This window comes from Hoplias malabaricus, chromosome 17, assembly GCF_029633855.1.
Source record: "Hoplias malabaricus isolate fHopMal1 chromosome 17, fHopMal1.hap1, whole genome shotgun sequence".
Lineage (NCBI taxonomy): Eukaryota > Metazoa > Chordata > Actinopteri > Characiformes > Erythrinidae > Hoplias > Hoplias malabaricus.
This window is the reverse complement of record NC_089816.1, coordinates 6,842,276-6,858,862: the sequence shown is the minus strand read 5'-3', so window position 1 is coordinate 6,858,862 and position 16,587 is coordinate 6,842,276. Positions and strand designations below refer to the sequence as shown.

At 42.3% G+C, this 16,587-nt stretch overlaps 1 protein-coding gene across 1 annotated transcript in view; it reads right to left on the bottom strand.

The window, feature by feature from the left end:
- Window positions 1-2,721: 2,721 nt before the first annotated feature.
- Window positions 2,722-16,587, bottom strand: part of sorbs2b (sorbin and SH3 domain containing 2b) — a 49,427-nt gene continuing 35,561 nt past the window's right edge. The window contains exons 18-30 of the mRNA XM_066649239.1: window positions 14,839-16,380; window positions 13,746-13,831; window positions 13,583-13,629; window positions 13,183-13,297; window positions 12,672-12,800; window positions 11,914-12,140; window positions 10,906-10,922; window positions 9,208-10,019; window positions 8,659-8,847; window positions 7,816-7,929; window positions 6,446-6,492; window positions 5,671-5,777; window positions 2,722-5,028 (exon numbers count right to left, since the gene is read on the bottom strand). Of these exons, the coding sequence (XP_066505336.1) occupies window positions 4,967-5,028; window positions 5,671-5,777; window positions 6,446-6,492; window positions 7,816-7,929; window positions 8,659-8,847; window positions 9,208-10,019; window positions 10,906-10,922; window positions 11,914-12,140; window positions 12,672-12,800; window positions 13,183-13,297; window positions 13,583-13,629; window positions 13,746-13,831; window positions 14,839-16,380 (3,494 nt within the window). The 3' untranslated portion in view covers window positions 2,722-4,966. The remainder of the gene's footprint in view (window positions 5,029-5,670; window positions 5,778-6,445; window positions 6,493-7,815; window positions 7,930-8,658; window positions 8,848-9,207; window positions 10,020-10,905; window positions 10,923-11,913; window positions 12,141-12,671; window positions 12,801-13,182; window positions 13,298-13,582; window positions 13,630-13,745; window positions 13,832-14,838; window positions 16,381-16,587) is intronic.

The following is a 16,587-nucleotide window of genomic DNA, read 5'->3' as shown; positions in this document are numbered from 1 at the left end:
GTTCTCCCTGTGTCTGCGTGGGTTTTCTCCAGGTGACTGTCTGTGAGGAGTGTGGTGTGTTCTCCCTGTGTCTGTGTGGGTTTCCTCCGGGTGACTGTCTGTGAGGAGTGTGGTGTGTTCTCCCTGTGTCTGCGTGGGTTTTCTCCAGGTGACTGTCTGTGAGGAGTGTGGTGTGTTCTCCCTGTGTCTGCGTGGGTTTCCTCCGGGTGACTGTCTGTGAGGAGTGTGGTGTGTTCTCCCTGTGTCTGCGTGGGTTTCCTCCGGGTGACTGTCTGTGAGGAGTGTGGTGTGTTCTCCCTGTGTCTGCGTGGGTTTCCTCCGGGTGACTGTCTGTGAGGAGTGTGGTGTGTTCTCCCTGTGTCTGTGTGGGTTTTCTCCAGGTGACTGTCTGTGAGGAGTGTGGTGTGTTCTCCCTGTGTCTGCGTGGGTTTTCTCCGGGTGACTGTCTGTGAGGAGTGTGGTGTGTTCTCCCTGTGTCTGCGTGGATTTCCTCCGGGTGACTGTCTGTGAGGAGTGTGGTGTGTTCTCCTTGTGTCTGCGTGGGTTTCCTCCAGGTGCTCCGGTTTCCTCCCACAGTCCACGTTGGTAGATGAATTGACGACTCAGAGTGTCCGTAGGTGTGTGAGTTTGTGTGTGTCCCTGTGAAGGACTGGCGCCCCCTTCAGGGTCTATTCCTGACTTGCACCCAATGATTCCAAGTAGGCTCTGGACCCACCGTGACCCTGAACGGGATAAGGGTTACAGATAATGAAAACTGTATCATCACTGTCCAATGAAAAAACATATATCTCAAAAATAACTTTACAAGAGAAGGAAATATCCATTTCTATTGGTCCACACATGATGAACCTTTCACACAATGTGAAGGACAGCTGCTATGTTAAAAAAAAATGCAAAAAGGATGTTACATACTTTGCATTGGACAGAGATGGTAAGTTAGCTTAAAAATACCAACAATGCTAGCATTGTGCCAAGTTGGGTTGGAGAGGTAGGGTCCTCCTATTCACCCAAAGAGCGGTAGAAGGTGCCAACACGTAGAACCCTGAGCCAATATGAAGTCCCCTCCAAAATATTTACAAATAAAACGTGATTCACACAATAGTGAAATGTAGACTGTGCAGGAATTGCAACTCAGCTTTCTCCTTTTTAAGAGAGTGAGATTTGGAACTTGACATCATGGCTAAAAATCAATTGACAAATTTCACCTCTGCCTCTGGCACGTAGTATTTCCTACTACTTCTGTGAGACTCTGTATCCCTTTTTTCTTTTAGGGAACAACCGCAAACTTAACTCACTGTGCATCTTGAACTGTCCTTTTCACTCTGATTTGTTTGCATTATGTTACACATGGAATTTTTCCAACAGGTGATTTATTAGAAGCCCTTCAAATAAAACCCATGTTTTAAAACATACACAAGGCTATGGGACCAGAGCGCCTTGTGTACTGTCTGAAGGACATTAAAGCCCTTTTGTTGATATCCTTGTTAACATATCCTTGTTTGGTGGAGCAGCAGGGCTACTATGGGACTGTTGTGGGCTGACTGGGAGGACCATATGTCTATAGAAACTTCAGACTTTATCTCATTTAAAACTTTTTAAATTCATCGGCTATTATTTGTGGTAAACCTTTTGGCTTAATCTATAACAGGAATTACATGCATGTACAATAACCTTGATTCGAGGCTGTAGTTTGCAGTAGGCCTGATTGTAGGCTGTTGTGTTTCTAATAGCTGAATCATGTTAGCATCTCTGAAGGTTCGGTTGCAGAGTTGAAAAAGTATCTTAAAGGCTAGCTTCTGTGCTTTCAGCAGAGCAGTAATCACATGTATTTAGTGAGTGATTAAGAGTGTGCCGCAAGGATTTGTTTCATTTAAAGAAGCCTACAGCAGAAAGCTCAAGCTTTGGTGTCCCATCCAGACAGTGGATGCCACTGATTCTTTCTGCTAAGAGAAATCCCAGCCGGCTCTCCACTGACTGTCTGTTTATTGTGTTTCCATAGCACCAAGCGGGACACTGTGTGCCTGTTTATATACAAGGGTGAAAGAGGGTACCAGAAGCCACTTCTGCACCCAAACCAAGTGAACAATGGCAGTACAGGAGCTCAAGCGAACAGTGATAATGCACAAATGAAACTTCTCACTTGCAAATAAAGCAATAACTTAAGTCATATTATGGAAATAAATATAGTTTACACATTTAACTTTAAATCTCCCTCAGTTGCACAGGAGCTATAGGTAACGTAACGTATCGGCAAATAATGTAGTAAAAAAGAAAGAAAGATTAAAAAAAAAAAAAAACCACACAATCATAAAAGCAAGTCTGTTTGAATTTAATTTGTTCTTGATGTGATTGAGTAAGAGCTTAAATTTGCACAATGCTAACAGATTGTTTACAAGCATTATAGCTAACACCATAGCGCTAGTTCATTTGTAAACAAACCCTGGGCTAGCTTATATAAGGGTATAGGAGAAATCTTAAAATTTAATTTTCCTCCAAAATAATTCCAAACAATGGGTTTCTCTAAATCTGATGCTGTTGGGTCCTGAGGTTTGTGTTCATTATTATGAGACAGATTTGTGTTCCGGCAATGAGTTTCCATTGATTAGCAACTTGTAACTAAAAACCCACAACACAAAAGTTATTACCATGCACCCAAGCAATAACTGAAGAATCAATTTCCCAATTGAGAAAATATTAGTTCAGACTCTTTATTAATGTACAGTTCCACAAAGAGAAAAGAGAAAGAAATACAAAAATAAACATTGGCTTTTCTTGTAGTCCTGGAGTCCATGTGTCAATCATAAAAGGGGAAGAGTTAGGAAGAGTCATGTACAACTGAGAATATAACCACAGTAGTTCTAGTGTAATTTAAGGTAGTTAATAAAGTGACATTGATGCGAGGCATAATGAGACCCCCTTGTGGACCAGTCTCTAAATGTCCTAACCATGAATGAGTGGATGAGCCTGTCCCATGGGGTGCTCTGCATCCAAAATAATTAACCGTTCAACAATTTCATTTTCCAGCCAATAATTATAAGCAATGACAGTCCAAACTATAGTAGTAAAGTTAATCTATACACTACCACAGTGTTAAAATGTATAGATCAACACAGCAGTTACTTTTGCATACGTCATGTTTCAAATCTACGTTTATTTGTGAGATTGGTTTGGTATCTTTGTCACTTTATGCTATGAAAGCCATACAGATCACAGATGTGCTGCTCTCCACTAAATGTATTGCTTTAACCACATGAGATAACCTCTCCCACACAACTCAGCTTTTTACCCAGCTACTAGAGACAGATAATTAGATTTTTTTTTTCATATAACATTTGATTTTAAGACATTAGCTTACATTGCATAAATTATATTTGGTAAGATTTTGCACCAGATGTGCTCCATAAGCTTGAGCTACCACTTATAGATGGAAGACTAAGAGCCTAGATTTATATAAAAAAAACAAACTCTTAAATAACTAAGACCACAAACACAATCTGCTGTGGTCTATTGCTGTGCTACCTTATTTCCCACAGTAGGTGAGTACATGGTTGTCTTATTATGGCAGTGGTCACAGGACTCAGATGTTGCACGATATTGAATGATAACTTTTTATGAAGTAATGTGCAAATTTAATGTAAATTACTGGTAGACTGAACAGTGAACAATCCATAAGAGTCTGCTAAAAAAAAATAATACTAAAACACCGGGAATATTAGTAACACTCATCATATTACTGCAGATGACATATGTTACACTGATCTGGAATCAAACCACATGATATTTAGTCTAAGTTCTGCATACTTGATATTAATGTGACAAATAAATGAAAATTAACAGTTTGGGCAAGGTTTAATTTCCAATAAACTGTGGAAACAAAATACACAGAGAAGAAAAAAAGAACAGAATATATTATATATATAATCTTAAATGAAAATAAAAATTCTGACCAATCAAACAAAATAGATTTGTGTTAAAAAAAGTACACTTGTTCACTCAAATTAACTTCATACACATAAGCACAGAGCCATGCACTTGATGATGGAGACTTACACTGCTTCTGATGAGTTGAAAAAGGAACAAAAATAAAAGAGTACAGTGTGCAAGATCATTCGCATAAGCTATTTGTCTTAGGCAGTAGACATTATTCTTATTCAGTTCATTTATTCCATCCATTTACCCAGTCACAGTCCGAAATGGATGTTAGGGACTATTGCATTTTATAAAACATTACTTCTGTTGGCCTAAAAATACCATAAACGTTTTTCCTCAGTGAAATCCTTCAGATACTTGTAGGAATGTCTGGAGGGCCAGAAATCAGAACCACAGAAAATTCAACACTATTCTGAACTGGATCATACAAGGAAGTGCATGTCGTGAGAAGTAGTAGCCACCTTTTAACTTCTCAGCATGACACTGCAATACTGTTACATCTAGATAAGATCCAAGATCAGATCCAGGATAATAGGGGCATGTCCTTATTACAAAAAGAAAAAAAACAACATTCCTAGAATATGGTACCTCACTCTTCCAGTAACCCCCCCCTCCCCCTCCATTAAATTCTCTCAAAAAATTATAAAGACAAATAGGGCACTTCGATACTTCCTTCCTTTTGAAATTCATCAGCTTTTTAATTTTTTATTAAAAGGCAGACATACAGATTTCATTTGAGGAAATATAATATTAAAAATATAGGCAACAAAAAAAAGCCCTGTCTTAAAGCCTTTGCTGCAGTTCAGTGTTGAGGTTTTTACTTCAGTATCCCATCCGAGTTCAGTAATCAATAATCCAATGTGCTTGGCGTAGTAATCCACTCCAATATGGCCTCCATGTGCCATTCAGTGTTGTGTTGGCTGGAGTATGAGGGAGGTTTGGTTTCAGTTGATTGAAAAGACGTGACATCCTCCTTCTACTTTCTGCGTGTGTAGGGTCCGCTGATGTGTTCAGAGGATTATAACGTTGCCTGATCTTATATCCGCTTCACATAGTTTCCGGGGAAGGTCCCAAAAAACTTGTTTCGCCTGGACGTTCCTGAAAGCACACAGAACAATGTAAGTGTCCGAGACAGAACTGAGAAAAGCATTCATAACTTACTACAGTTCATTCAGATCTTTCAGTTGTTTTCAGACTTTATATCTTAGGATTCTTTGTGGATGTTGAGTGATTGATCTGTGAAATTCACACATTTTTGAATTATTCATTCATTCATTCATTATCTGTAAGCGCTTATCCAGTTCAGGGTCGCGGTGGGTCCAGAGCCTACCTGGAATCATTGGGCGCAAGGCGGGAACACACCCTGAAGGGGACACCCTTCACAGGGCAACACACACACACACACACACACACATTGACTCACACCTACGGACACTTTTGAGTCTTTAAGAATTATTACTTATTATTCTTTTTTTTTTACTCAAATCACTTTTTTTACTCTTCATAGAAATATAGTAACACCCTGGTATTGCAGGACACGTCCCAGCATGGATTAATATTGGATGGATTCCCTGTTTTATTTGCTTGATTCATTTAACCAGCTGAGTTATCAAGCCTGAGAAGATGAGTGGGTGAGTTAGAACAGAGAAAGTAGAGCATGAGGAAATACCACCGTAGTGGAACATTAAAAATCAATCAACAGCGCCATCTTGTGGTACAATTGGAGTGCACAGAACTTACCCACAAACCACCCATCATCACATTTCTCCATCACATCAACAATATCTCCTTCCTTCAGTTCCAGCTCATCTTCATTGCGTGGCATGTAATTATACACGGCCTGGAACCTGGGAGATCACCAAAAGAACTGTTATATTCAGTGTGAGATAAATACAAGGCGTCAGTGACTGGTCCTGGAAGAGAATAACTACTAGAAATGTGTTGTTGATATCCAATATATTTCAAGTAACATTTCTGCCTATGCTGTTGCATATGTGTATATGTACATGTATATTTATAAAAAGCAGAACTCTGGCCTAGATCAATCTATTAGAAATAAAAAAATGAAAAATATTGGTAGTGTATTTGGGCACGTAGGAATATAAAACATTTTAGCCCAGCAGTTTACAATCATATTCAGTCCACAATTATTCATTCATTCATTCATTATTTGTAACCGCTTATCCAATTCAGGGTTGCGGCGGGTCCAGAGCCTACCTGGAATCATTGGGTGCAAGGCGGGAATACACCCTGGAGGGGGCGCCAGTCCTTCACAGGGCAATACAGACACACACACACACACATTCACTCACACACTCACACCTACAGACACTTTTGAGTCACCAATCCACCTACCAACCTGTGTTTTTGGACTGTGGGAGGAAACCGGAGCACCCGGAGGAAACCCATGCAGACACGGGGAGAACACACCAACTCCTCAGTCCACAATTAGCATAATATATAATAAAGTGCAACAATAATGACATAACAGCTATTATCATGAAATGATACTCACGGTTCACCACTTTGTAAAGGATCCTGCACATATGCTGACCGCTGAGACTGAAAGGAAAAAGACAGACAGATATAACTCATACTTATATGAGCTGCATGTCTCACTCATATTAAGGGTATCTAATGAAGCACAGTAATCAAAGGGTAATGCCAATGTGTTGCCACAGGTCAGGCCAAGGTTTTGCTGAGTGATCAAGCTTTCCGTTCATTTTGAAATACTTTTGGAGCACAACCAGGGGCCAAGAACTCTTGTACTGTTGTAGAGTCTGACTGAAGGACTTGGAAGAACTGTAAATAATGCTTGATATCCCAAAAGGAGGACTTTACTCCCCTTGTCTGGAAGGGCTTTGGGGGAATAGGCCTTATGTCTAGCTCTGGGGAGTACACCTTGTTTAAGTTCATTGGACATTCCTCAAAGCAAATCCAGACACATCAACCACTCCAAATAGGTGCTTTACAGTTCATCTCACTGCATGCACATTTCAGCTGTTTGGCATATAGTGCATCAGTAATGCGCAGATAAATCCAGGTCATAGCGAGCTGTTTCTTGCTTTAAAAGAAAAGCCAACTTATTTGATGCTTGTGAAAAAAAGCCCATGAACTCACACAGGGCCAACGTGCATAAAATACATCCCAAAGAGCCCTTCATTGTTGCCAATGAAATGTTTTACAACCTCACAATGCATGAATACACACAGAAAGACAAGCTAATAGAAGTATCCCTGTGTCACATTCATTTATTCATTATCTGTAACCCTTATCCAATTCAGGGTTGCGGTGGGTCCAGAGCCTACCTGGAATCATTGGGCACAAGGCAGGAATACACCCTGGAGGGGGCGCCAGTCCTTCACAGGGCAACACAGACTCACACCTATGGACACTTTTGAGTCGCCAATCCACCTACCAACGTGTGTTTTTGGACTGTGGGAGGAAACCGGAGCACCCGGAGGAAACCCACGCGGACACGGGGAGAACACACCAACTCCTCACAGACAGTCACCCGGAGCGGGAATCGAACCCACAACCTCCAGGCCCATGGAGCTGTGTGACTGTGACACTACCTGCTGCACCACCGTGCCGCCCCCTGTGTCACAGTCACATACAATGACTTTATATAACAAGTCTATGCTTCGCATCCTTTATCAAACTTGAAGGCAACTAATGATCTCCACATAAAACGTTGTCCCTGTATGTTAATTGTACGCATTCATCTAACGTTTTAATGTTTCAGTTTAATGTTAGTTTTGTAGCTAACATGCCGGTATACGATCTGAAATGACGGAATTCTGCAGAAGTCAAACCAAATATAAAAACCCTCCACTTCTTGAGTTCCAGATGCTAAAGCCACACACGGTGCACAGGTTCTCGTACCCTATGAGACGGCGAAAAGATTTGCCCTTTAACAGGGGATCCGCAGGACCTCCTAGACATCACAGGGCTACGAGGGGGCTTACCAATAACCACAACATCACGTCTTAACACAGGCTGCTAGAAGCAGAACCAGGAGAATCTATCAGGGTTATAGTCAAAATCACATCATATGTTGCAAAATGTATATACAGTGCTTTTAAAGAAACACTACATGATATTTTAAATTTAAAACGACAGTTTGAAAATCTACTGAGCTGTAATTGGGAGAACAGTGCCTCAGTCATTGCTCAGAACTACAGAAACTGCACTATGTAACTTTTGGAGGATGACAGGAAACTACCAGTAATTTCAGTACAGTGTACAGTGCTGTAAAATTTACTTACACTAGGGGGCGCCACAGAAGCAAAAAAAAAACCCAAATCTTGTGTAGTGTTCCTTTAAAGATGTACAAGATCCCAAGTAAGATCCCATACCTCATGCACATCTCTCATTTGTTTACACAGAGCTCCCTATGTTCCCAGCTGTCCTGTCTCATCACTATTTACAGATTACTGCTGCTATCTATCTGTTTCTAAGCCAGTGGACACAACTACAAAGGGCATGCTTGTACAGATAATAATAGAGGACACAGAGGTAGACTGAGCTTAGAGAAAAATCTGTCTTAGGACAATAACTTAGCAATCTTTAGAAAAGTGCTCTAGCCACAGGTCAAAATAATAATAATAAAAGAAATACAGATGAATACAAGTTAATCAAGCTTAGTTAGTGTCTAACTTATGCACACCAGTGTGAGTGGATGAGGGATTTGAGAAAAGCAGACACCACTCAGGATCTTGTCTTTACCTTGACTTTGGGGGAGCGGATCTGTTTGGAGGAAGGTGGAGGGGAGTGGGACGCTGTGGGGAGTGGAGGGGTGGAGCGAGGGGAGGGAGGAGAGAATTTGGGTGAGGCGGGGGGTGTTGTGGAGGCCAGAGACGTTTGGGAAAAGGGGGAAGAGGGACGCAGAGAGGCACTCTGGGTCATTTCAGCCTGCTTGGAAAAAGGTGCAATACTTACTCTGACACAGCAATATTGAATATATGTTTTATTTGAAATAATTATGCTTCAACCTACATGCATATCATTCAGCTGATACCTGGTAGCAATGAAAACCAGACCTGAAGAACATGTATTAATATTCTAAAGAGATATACAGACACAGTACTCACTGCAGACATTCACAAAATGTATTCAAGCATTTCAAAGCTGAATGTACCCTAATATAAACAGTACACTGATCCAAAAGGCACTACAAAGGGGTTAATCCAGACTTCACCCTACTATTGTTAGTACAGTCAGGTGAAAACCAAATCACACAACAAAACCACACAGTCAAACCAAATCAGACACTACCTCATGTTCTGACACTTCATTATGAACAGGGCACACTGGAGTGAAGGTGTTTGTTAGCTCGGACTCAGCGCAAGGCCTGCTAGCTTCACTTGGATCCTCCTCTATAAACAGTCTGGGTAGTGCCTCTGTCACAGTCGTCGGCGCTAGCCTATAAATTCCCACCTCTTCCACAGTGGGGCTCTTTGATTGGCTAGCTTGGATGATGGACACAAGCTCTTCACACACGTCATCCTCGTTTTCTCTGGAGGATGAGGGATACTTACTGGACAAAGGGAGTTCATGGGGCTCATAAACAACCAGGTCGATAGGGCAACAAGGTTTGAGCAAGTCTGAATGTTTAAGGCCACGGCTATCTGTGATATCTGAAAAATGTTGCTCTTTTTCTAGTGAGATTATAGGCTTCTGGCCTAAAGGCACCTCAATGACACTGTCTGGTCTGGGGCTGGGGGTAAAAGTGGGGGAAATGGGCGATGGGGTGAAAGAGGCAGAGGTGAGGTAAGGCTGGGGGGAGGGACTGGGGTCTGGGGACATGAAGGACTTGGGGGAACTTATGGGGATGAAATGACCCTCTTTGAGTGCTGGGGTGAGGGTACGGGGTATTGAAGCAAGCGAATGGCCTGAGATCAGCAGTTCGTCATCATGCTGAAATATTGAGGGTAAAGGTGGAGGCGTAGGGGCGGGTGTAGCAGAGGGGGACTGGCCCAGAGTAAGGGAGAGCCACTCGCTTGTCACTGACTGCAGCTGAGCTGTTCTCTGGGCAGAGGGCGGTTGCTGGGGGGTGGAGGAGGAGGAGCTGGGTGTGCGGAGTGAAGCTAATGGCTTAGGAAAGAGAGTGAGACACAGAGAGAGAGAGAGAGGTACAGACTTGTGAAATGCTCTAAATAAAAGCTGAAGGAATCAACAAATGAAAAATAAAACTTGACCAAACTTATAGTGGTGGATTGATGAAATTTGAATTTGTTTTGAGATTATCTATTTATTTGTTTATCCATCCATCCATCCATTATCTGTAAGCGCTTCAGTTCAGGGTGCGGTGAGTCCAGAGCCTACCTGGAATCATTGGGCGCAAGGCAGGAATATATCCTGGAGGGGGCGCCAGTCCTTCACAGGGCAACACACACTCACACATTCACACCTACGGACGCTTTTGAGTCGCCAATCCACCTGCCAACGTGTGTTTTTGGACTGTGGGAGGAAACCGGAGCACCCGGAGGAAACCCACACAGACACAGGGAGAACACACCCCACACCTCACAGACAGTCACCCAGAGCTGTGCGACTGCGACACTATCTACTGCACCACCATGCCGCCCTATTTATTTGTTTATGTATTATTTAATTATTATTATTATTATTGTGTTAGCTTTGTTGTATATATTCATTCATTCATTGTCTGTAACTGCTTATCCAGTTCAGGGTCACGGTGGGTCTGGAGCCTACCCAGAATCATTGGGCACAAGGCAGGAACACACCCTGGAGAGGGCACCAGTCCTTCAGAGGGCCGTTGTATTAGCTGCTTAAAGCTAAGTGGCTAAGACAGTGGTCAGGATTGTTTGACAACAATTCAATTACTAAATGCATGATCAATTTTTATCATGCATTACCAGTTATTGTAATCAGATAACTGTAAAAGCATATATATATACAACAGGAGTTCCCACTATCCGTGCACCACATTGTGGTACAGAAAGTAGCCACAAGGTGGTGCACTATGTCTGTGTCTCATTGTTGATCAAATTTAGCAACACAGAATATGACACATAAATTAAAGGCCAAAAGAATTTCAACTTCATTGTGTACCACTGGTTTGAGATGAAATACATAATTATATATTATATAATTAAACATAATATTTCAGAATTGTTATCTAAATGGGGATATATGACTCCTCATTCACCAAACCTGCATAACCTTGAACTCTCTTCAAAGAAAACTTGAGTGAAATAGGCAGCACGTGCCCACAACAAGTCACATCTGACTGTTTCCAGTGTGTAATTAGTCTGTGCTGGAGATTGGCATGGAGGTAATTAATCTGATCTAAGCCAGGTCTGCTTCAGCTCACGTCATGTGAATACAGGATCAAGCCTCTTGTACTCACTGTGGATGAAGTTACAATTCAAGGGCACCTAATCTGAACTAACACAGAGTTAAACCAAAGCTAATCTTCGGTGACAGGAGTGTTCTACTGAGGTGTCTGGCTCCCAGCCAAGCAAGGTCCAATTAATCTCAGGCATATAAATTACTGAGACAACTTCTGAGGCTGAGTCACCTTCATTCAAAGGTAATAAAATTAAACTCCTTCATGCATAATATAAGCAAGACTAATTTTTGTTGTCAGCTCCCTTGATGCATTTAACTGCTGGTGACATCCCTTCTTAATAATGTTATGGTGGGCAAATAATATGCAGGATTCTAATGCTAGATATTTAATAAAATACATTTAAACATAAATATTTTTAGACATAAATATTTAAATATGTCTTAAATAACTCACATGTGATTGTGTAATCCATTTTTTAATGCCAATAGGCACAGCTGCATATGAGCATAAGCTCACCTTGTCCACTGACATTTTTAACTGAATTCCAAGGGTTAGTACTTGTACACTGTATGTTGTCAGATGGCACATTGCAACTCAGTTAATAGCCTTTATGTTTCTGTGTGTCTGCTCAGGAAGCTGTGGAGTGAGTAAAGCTTGTGACTGACAGGTTGGGGAATGAGATGAGCTGTTGAAGGCTTACCCTGCTATGCACTCTCTCGCTGGAGAAGCTGCGTGGGAGAGAGCCTCCTGGAGGCTGGCCAGGGCTTTTTATGGGGGATTTCTTGATGACGTCCACGTAGGACACTGGAAAGATGCCCTGTTTATTTGTCTCCGTGATCCTGCCCTCAAACCAGTTCTGATCCACCTGCCGCAGCAGTATAACATGGTCGCCCTGGAAGTCATCAATGCAGCAGTGTAAAACTCACCTCACAATCACAGCGTTCAGTTTTTAAGGAAATAATTCAGTGCATCATGACATCTCAAATCTCAACTTGAATTTGTTAGTAAAGCCATAGTTTGAAAACTACTGTATATAATAACAAATAACTATTCATTCATTCATTATCTGTAACCGCTTATCCAATTCAGGGTCGCGGTGGGTCCAGAGCCTACCTGGAATCATTGGTCCTTCACAGTGCAACACAGACACACACACATTCACTCACACACACGGACACTTTTGAGTCACCAATCCACCAACCAACGTGTGTTTTTGGACTGTGGGAGGAAACCGGATCACCTGGAGGAAACCCACGCGAACACGGGGAGAACACACCAACTGCTCACAGACAGTCACCCGGGGCGGGAATCAAACCCACAACCTCCAGGTCCCTGGAGCTGTGTGACTGCGACACCTACCTGCTGCACCACCGTGCCGCCACAAATAACTATGTATTATTTAAAATATAAAAAAAGGCCTTGCCTTTCTTAATGACAGCTCTACATTAGTGTCAGCGCTGAAGTTATAGCGTGCCACTGCTTCACCGATCTCTCTGCTCTGAGCTGGAGGAGGAGGCCTCACAGGCTGTTTTCTTTCAGACAAAGGGATTTTCTGATAACAGGAACACATAAACAGAGAAACAGAAGTATGTAGGACTAGTCTGTCAGTACTCAGCAATGCAAAAGGGCAATAACATGCTCAGTTGTTAAACAGGCCTGTCATGATCACGACAATACAAGTACCAATGAGTTTCCAACTGACAATTGACAAAACTGACCCTGCTTAGGTTCAAATAAACGAGCATTACTCACTGCTGCAATCTAAAGTTGTTACAGCACATGTTCAAAAGTTATAATTCAAGAATTGTTTTACGTAACATGCTGTTTTTATTCATTTACATACTTTACTTACACACTTACATACTTTACAGGGAAAACAATTGCACTGTTGGCTAGCATCGTAACATAGTTACACAGTAACAAACATTACTAACCTCCACATAAGAGATTGGGAAGATGCCCACTTTCCCATTCTGTTCTCCTTCATACCAGTTGTTATCTATTTGTCGTGTGATGTACACGGTTTCCCCTTTCTTGAATGACAGTTCTCTGCATAAATTAAAGACAACCAAAACAGTTCTATGAAAGAAAGGATAGCTTGGCATTATGCCACCTAACCACTGATTCATTCATTCATTTTCTATAACTGCTAAATTCTGTTTGGGTGGGTCTGGAGTCTACCTGGGATCAAAGCAGAAACACACCATGGACAGGGTGCTAGTCCATCACAGACAATACTCAATTTTCAAAACCATTTGAAAATAAAATCCTATTTACAGCATAAAGCCAAATTTAAAATCACATGCGGAAAACAGAAATACAAGATTTTCTTACTTTGCTGTCAGTGCCTTGAAGTCATATATTGCTCTGGCTGCCAGTTTCTGAAATATAATTCAAACAAGGGCTCACAGTAGGCACTGTGATACTGATAGTGTACAGTATCAGTACTTATTCTAAATTTGAACCATGCTAAAAGATGAACTGTTTAACCACTAACCTCTTTGATGTCATGTGTAGGCCTTCTGGTCTGTGGAGTGTGTCTACTCACATCAGGATACGAAAAACCTCTGGATGTGTCTTGATCTACAAGTAAGAAAGAGGGAAAAAACTGAGAAAGAAAAACATGGCTGATCCAGAGAGAAGATCCACTACTCTCGTATGCAGCAGGTATGAAATTGTGAGATAACTGCATGCCTATACCTCAAATATATGGCAATGAAGCAAATCAAAAAGTAATAAAAAAAGTATATGTTGAAGAAAATCCTAAATGTCCTACATGCCAACATTTCCGTAATCTCTCCTACACGTCTCCTACGGTTTATCCCAGGCAGGAGATTTATACTCTAGCACTGGAAACAGATCCCCTGCATGGAACAAATGTATTTTTACTGGACCTCCACATGGTGAGGATTTCCCAGTGCCAAATGCCTGCAAGGCTCTTTGCTCTGGAGAATCATCATTTAAAAGGCCTTGGCTGTGTGCAAAAGCAAATGGGTCTTCAATCATCAGCAAATGGCCATAAGGTTTATTTAAAGATCCTTGAAATGGAAAGCTGTATCCTGTGCCAGTGTAAATAAAATATACACACCCACATGCCATAAGACATCACAGCCAATCAGGTCTCCTATCCAGTAGTAGGACAACATACAGAATCAAATTCGTAAGAGAAGAATGTATTCTCCTTGAGGACCAAAATCCAAAACCTGTTTTTAGATTACACACTTCAGCTGCTCCAGTCATCTGTTGACAGCTATTTCTTTGGACAAGCGTTTTAGAGTAACAAAATTCCATCTCTTTTACAGAAGGCCCACACACATAGTGCGTCCAGTAGAGAGGCACATTAAATATAATAATACAAATACCAACATAAATAAGAAATCATAAATTAATGATATGGTAGTGTAGCATGCTTCAATGGTGTTTCCTTCAATGAAACCCAAGATCCTCGCTCTACTCAAGCACGTTCACAAACACAGATGGAGCATGGCAATGGTGGGCATGGAGGGCAGTTGGAGAAGTAGAGAGCGCAAACACAAAAGGGAGAGGGCAGGGAAGCTGGGGGACACAATAGACTGATGAGGAGGATCCACCTTTACAGCAGTGTTGGGAGTCATGGTTCCTCTGATTGTTGTTGTCATCCATGTGATGGTAGCAGGCACTGTATGCCAGCTGGGAGTACTCTGGTTGGTAACAGTCCTGACTGCACATTCCATCAGGCTGGGGGTGGCATGAACGAAGGTGATTCAAAGGGCTGCCCCGTTCCAGGACACGCAGAGAAGCATTTCTCTCAGGGACATCAGGAAGCAGCTCTGCCAGTAGTCTGTGGAGGATGCTGTTGTCTGGCAAACTTCCCCGACGCTTCTCAGCATGAATGTGTTCATAGATGTCCTTCAAAGCTGAGTCCAAGGCATCGTATATGCAGCTGTTGGAATTAGGGATGCAGTCGTATTTTGGGGGAGAATTCTTTTTCCGCCGAAATGGAACTGGACTCACCAGAAATGCTAGCTTATTGAGACCAACTTCAGACTCTTCAGACACATGCAGTTGCTGCCTCCGGTTTTGTTTGGCCCTCTCGTGTTTGATCATGGTGGTGAAGCGTGTGTAGGAGGCTGGGCACCTGCCTTTACATGAGCTTACTAGTTGTCTGTGGTAATGGTGGTGGTGCCCTGACCCACAGAAGCTCTCGGAGGAGGCAAAGGAACAGTGGTCAAAGTCACTCTCGCTGCAGAAAGATGAGCCTTCAATCTGGATGAAGTCGCTAAGGTCGGACACAACGGCGTCATGGTCACTGTCTGAATATTCCTGCTGAACAGTAGAGTGTCGCAGGTCATCACTGGTCACTTGGATATGGATTGGCACTTGGGCACGAATCTTAGTATATTGAGGCCGGCCCTCGGGAGGATTCCTGGCTGGTGGTTCTTCATCTAGCAAGGATTCAATGGAATAGCTACGATTTGGGCTGCTACTCCTCCGGGAGGGCCCCTTGGACTGGCATTCGCTTCCAAGGTTTGGCATGGATTTGGATTTCTGAATCAAGCTCTCAAATTCTGAGATTCTGTTGTGTACCATGTCACGTGGGACCTCGCCATGGCAGCCAGTGGTACCCAAGCGACGGTCTTTGTGCTGCTCGCTCTCGTACTTATGAACCCTAGCTTTGACAGAGCAGATTATCTCTGAATTGATCAGCTCTTGCCGGTTGATATGGTGCATCTTCTTGTAGAGTTTGAGGAAGCCTTGTGCATCATGAGTAGAGCGATGTCTGTTCCATTCTTTGGGATCCTCTGAGCCCTGACCTTTGATGTGAGAAGATCCTTCTGGTTCTCCATTCTGCAACAGGGAACCAGTGCTCTCAGAGCGATTCCTTTCTCCCATTCCTTTTTCTTGGCCCTCAGACAACAGGTCATCACAGCTCCAGGATTTGAGCTTGGGAGAGGGGTCCTCTGTACTGAGCCACACCTCCAGGCTCCCTGGCTCTGTATGCCAGCCATTCTTTAGGCTGTCTGTACAAGATGCGATGACTGTGTCCTCATTTTGGTCATTATTTTCAAATGTGGCTACCAAATTATGTGAGGTACTGTGGTGTAGACTCTGACCATTTAAATGTGTTGGGTGCATTGTGCTAATATCCCCACCTTAAATATCCATCATGAGCAGCATGATAAGAGAGAGACACGAGAAGACATTAACATGTAACTGGCCCTTGGGCAAGAAAACTGAATAGTTTTTTTTTAAGACATCCCATTGGAAAACAGAAAAGAGCTTAAACATCCTCAAAAACAAACCCTTTTCAGAATACATCAGAAGCAACTGAAACACTATCCAAGCCGAGACTGTAAACA